The sequence below is a fragment of the Miscanthus floridulus genome, chromosome 6 (assembly GCF_019320115.1).
Source record: "Miscanthus floridulus cultivar M001 chromosome 6, ASM1932011v1, whole genome shotgun sequence".
Lineage (NCBI taxonomy): Eukaryota > Viridiplantae > Streptophyta > Magnoliopsida > Poales > Poaceae > Miscanthus > Miscanthus floridulus.
Genome location: NC_089585.1, coordinates 13,752,540 through 13,756,790, shown reverse-complemented (window position 1 = coordinate 13,756,790; position 4,251 = coordinate 13,752,540). Strand labels below are relative to the sequence as shown.

The window sequence follows — 4,251 nt, the reverse complement described above, 5'->3', positions numbered from 1 at the left end:
ATCGATCTAGAGGACGTGGGCTTACACAAGACCGACATCAGCGAGCTCAGCGCATCTACAGCAAGCAACTCCACGGCCCCACAACTAGAGGTGACCGATGCCGAGAAAGCTCAAAATGAAGAAGAAAGAAAGAGAAGAAAAGCAGCAAGAAAAGCAAAAAGAGAAGCAAGAGAAAAGAAGAAGGAGTAGTAAAGGCTCGAAGACAAGAAGCAAAGAAAAGAAGAGAGAAAGCTCAAGAGAGAAGCAAGAAAGAAAAGAAGAGAAGCTAGGAAGAAGGAAGAAGAAGCCAAGGCAATCAACACATCATCAAGTGAGATATCAAGTAGTTCCAAAGACAGAGATGATGATGAGTCCTACCAAGTGACCAAGGGGGGCATGAAGGAGAAGAAAGGAAAGGGCGAAGTCGACTCCAACAACAAATATGTCGCCGTATCCTTTAACTATTCTTCTATGCCTTTGACTAATCATGATCGGAGGTCTTTCATTAATGTTCCCATAGGCAAGTTGCCTCATTTTGATGGGACCAACTTTGTTAAGTGGAAGCACTTGATGAGAGCCTATCTTATAGGTCTACACCCTGGCACTTGGGAGGTTGTTTGCAATGGATTTGAGCCACTAGTTTATCCCAAGAATCCAACTCCAACCGAAATGCAAATTATTCATCTCAATGGTCAAGCCACAAGTGTGTTGCTTAGTGCTTTGGATGGTGCTGAGTACAATAGAATGATGGGTGTTGATGTTTCCAATCAAATATGGGATACTTTGCACCTTGCACATAAAGGAGTTGACAAAGTGAGAAAGGCAAGAATAGAGTTGTTGATGGCCAAGCTCAACCGGTTTGTGATTTTGGATGGAGAAGGGCCGCAAGAGATATTTGATAGATTGATGGTGATTGTCGGCAAGATTAGAGGCTATGGTGGTGATGAGCTAGATGATCACAAGGTAGTCAAAATCATGTTAGAGGCTTATTCACCAAGAAATGAGACCGTGGTTACTCTAATTAGAGATAAGAAGAGGTTTGAGTACTTCAGACCAAATGATGTACCTGGGAGGATCTTGACCTTTGATATGCAAAGAGAAGAAGCAAATGAGAGGAAGAAGCTTGGTTAGTTGCAAGCAAAGCTAGGTGGCATGAAGATCAAGGATGTAGCTCTCAAGGCCAACAAATCAAGTAAGCAAGGCTCTACAAGCAAGTCCAAGATCAACAAGCAAGCTTCAACAAGCAAGCCAAAAGCAATCAAGCAAGTCTAAGAGCAAGTAGAGACTACATCATCCTTAAGTGAAGATGAAAATGATGATGAACAATATGAGAAGGTTGATGATGTTGCTCTCTTTATGAAGAGATTTCAAAAGGGACTAAAGAAGCAAGGCTACAAGGTAGTGAAGAGAAAGTTTTCAAACAAGAAGAAGAGGACATGCTACGATTGTGGTAGCACCAAACATTTCATTGCCAAGTGTCCATATGAGATCAAAGATAACAAGTATAAGAAGGACAAGAAAGAAGACAAGGCCAATCATACAAAGAGCAAGAAGCATATGGGAGAGGCTCACATTGGGCATGAATGGGACTCAACTAGAGAGAGCACAAGTGAAGAGGATGAGAAGATTGCAACCGTTGCTATCCACAAGTCATCCCCTACACCAAGGCTCTTCAACAACATATCCGATGATTATTACTACTCCCCTCATATTTGTCTCATGGCAAAGGGTGAGAAGGTAAAATCAAAAGCCAAACCTCCTCCACCTCCTAGTGATATCTCTAGTAGTGATATTAGTGATAGCTCTAGTGATGATGGATCTAGTGATGAAGAAATTAACTACATAACTAAAAATTTGGATGGAAAGACCAAATTCTTCATCACAAAGCTAATGGAGGATTTAGAGAGTGTCCAAGCCGAGCTAGAATCTAGAGAGAAAACTCTTATCAAACAAGAGGATCTCTACATTGCTAGCAAGGAAGCTCTTGCATTAGAGAGAAGTGAGGTGAAATCCTTGCGCAAGGCCTTAGTCAAAGAGCAAGAGGACCATGATATCACAAAGAAAGCACATAATGCTCTTAAGAAAAAGTATTGTGACTTGGATGAAAAGCACAAAGAACTTGAGCTGTAATATGGCATTCTTTGGGATAGCAACTCATATCCCTCTAAAGCAAAGGAAACCTCTACTCCCTCCACTAGTCAAGGTTATGGAAAATATTATAATCTTGATTTGAATGCCTATTCTACTAACCTTGCAAATATGGAGGCTATGAGAAAGGAGAATATTGCTAGGCTCAATGAGATCATTGGAAAAGGATGCATGGATGGCAAGGCTCAAATAAATGACAAGAAGGATGAACCAAAAGGGCCACAATACAAGAAAGGAAGGAATCCCCCAATCAAGCATGGGCTAGGCCACACAACAGGAGCCAAAACAAATAGAAGAAAGATAGTGAATGGCTATGAGTGTGTGCAGTTTGAGAGAAAGGATAGAATAGGTGCAGAGTAGCCTACACAGTTTGCGGTAGTGCCGCGCCCCGCAAAAATGGGAAGGATACCCATTCTATTCCTCATCAGACCAAGCCTATGAAGAAGATGTCTCAATAGAAGTAGGTTTCACAGAAGTCAAATGAATCAATGTGGGGCACTATGAACAAGTATGCATATCAACCGAAGGCCCATGCACCTTGACAAAGCTTGACATCATGCTTTGTGTTGAAGAACAACAACAGTGGAAAAGTAGTTGCCAAATATGTTGGCAAGGAAACTAATATTTATAGAAACACTTCTATTTGGGTTCCTAAGATTCTTGTGACTAACATGTAAGACCCCAAGTCTAGTTGGGGACCTAAATCAAGGAACTAAACTTATTTTGCAGGCATACTCCTCTGATGGATCAAGTTGGGTGCTTGATAGTGGATGTATAAATCATATGACTAGAGAAAGTGGTATGTTCTCATCATATTCCCCAATGACACACTCAAATGAAAACATTGTCCTTGGAGACAATTTAAAAGGGGATGTGATTGGTCTTGGTAAAGTTGCTATAACCCTTGAGCATTCAATTACAAATGTTTTACATGTTGATTTGTTGAGTTATAATTTGTTGTCCATTTCTCAATTGTATGAGATGGGCTACAATTGTCTCTTTATAGATACGGGTGTAGAAGTCTTTAGAAGGGAGGATTTCTTTATTGTCTTTACAGGTCTATTAAAGAATAAGCTTTACCTAGTTGACTTCAACAAAACTAAAGCTAAGCTTGAGACTTGTTTAGTGGCAAAATATAGCATGGGTTGGCTTTGGCATCGCCGACTAGCTCATGTTAGGATGAGGAACTTAGCCAAACATCTAAAATATGAACACATCCTTAGACTAACAAATGTTCACTTTGAGAAAGATAGGATTTGTAGCGTTTGTCAAGCCGGAAAGCAAGTAGGCGTACCTCACCCACCAAAGAGCATCATGACCACCAAGCAACCATTGGAGCTAATTCACATGGATCTCTTTGGACCGGTCGCCTACCTAAGTCTCGGGGGTAACAAATATGGTCTTGTTATTATTGATGATTATTCCCAATTCACTTGGATATTCTTTTTATGATAAGTGCCAAGTTCAAGAGAAGGTGAAGATATTTGTTAGAAGAGTACAAAAGGAGTTTGATCTTCCAATCAAGAAAGTGAGAAGTGACAATGGAACCGAATTCAACAATGCTCTTATTGAGGAGTTTCTTGAAGAAGAGGGCATCAAGCATGAGTTTTCAACTCCTTACACCCCTCAACAAAATGGTGTAGTAGAGAGGAAGAACCGTACACTCATTGACATGGCAAGAACAATGCTAGATGAGTACAAGATGCTGGACCTCTTTTGATGTGATGCCGTCAACACCGCTTGCCATGCCATCAACCGCCTCTATTTACATAAGAAGTTGAAGAAAACTTCATTTGAGCTTTTAACTGGTAACAAACCAAAGGTGTCTTACTTTAGAGTATTTGGGTGTAAGTGTTTCATACTTAATCAAAGACCCAAAACCTCTAAGTTTGCACCTAAAGTTGATGAATGTTTTCTTCTTGGTTATGGATCAAATGAGCACGCCTACCGTGTTTTTAATAAAACCTCTGGGAGAGTTGAGATTGCGGTAGATGTGACATTTGATGAATCTAATGGCTCTCAAGTAGAGCAAGTTGATTCAAGTGTTGTAGGAAAAGAGGATCCACCATATGAAGCAATCAAGCAATTAGCTATTGGCGATATTAGACCACAAGAAGATCAAGC

General features: G+C 40.4%; 1 protein-coding gene across 1 annotated transcript; it reads left to right on the top strand.

Moving 5' to 3' along the window:
• The first annotated feature begins 648 nt into the window (after positions 1 to 648).
• Positions 649 to 3,847, top strand: LOC136460230 (uncharacterized). Its single transcript, XM_066460017.1, has 3 exons — positions 649 to 1,105; positions 1,286 to 1,716; positions 3,584 to 3,847. Exons 1-3 carry the CDS (start codon positions 649 to 651, stop codon positions 3,845 to 3,847), a joined length of 1,152 nt encoding a protein of 383 aa, XP_066316114.1.
• Positions 3,848 to 4,251: the final 404 nt, after the last annotated feature.

Coding starts and splice junctions, on each gene's coding strand:
- LOC136460230 (XM_066460017.1), top strand. CDS start 649: ATGCAAATTATTCATCTCAATGGTCAAGCCACAAGTGTGTTGCTTAGT. Junction 1,106..1,285: donor AAATGAGAGGAAGAAGCTTG/GTTAGTTGCAAG, acceptor CCTTAAGTGAAG/ATGAAAATGATGATGAACAA. Junction 1,717..3,583: donor TCATGGCAAAGGGTGAGAAG/GTAAAATCAAAA, acceptor TTTTATGATAAG/TGCCAAGTTCAAGAGAAGGT.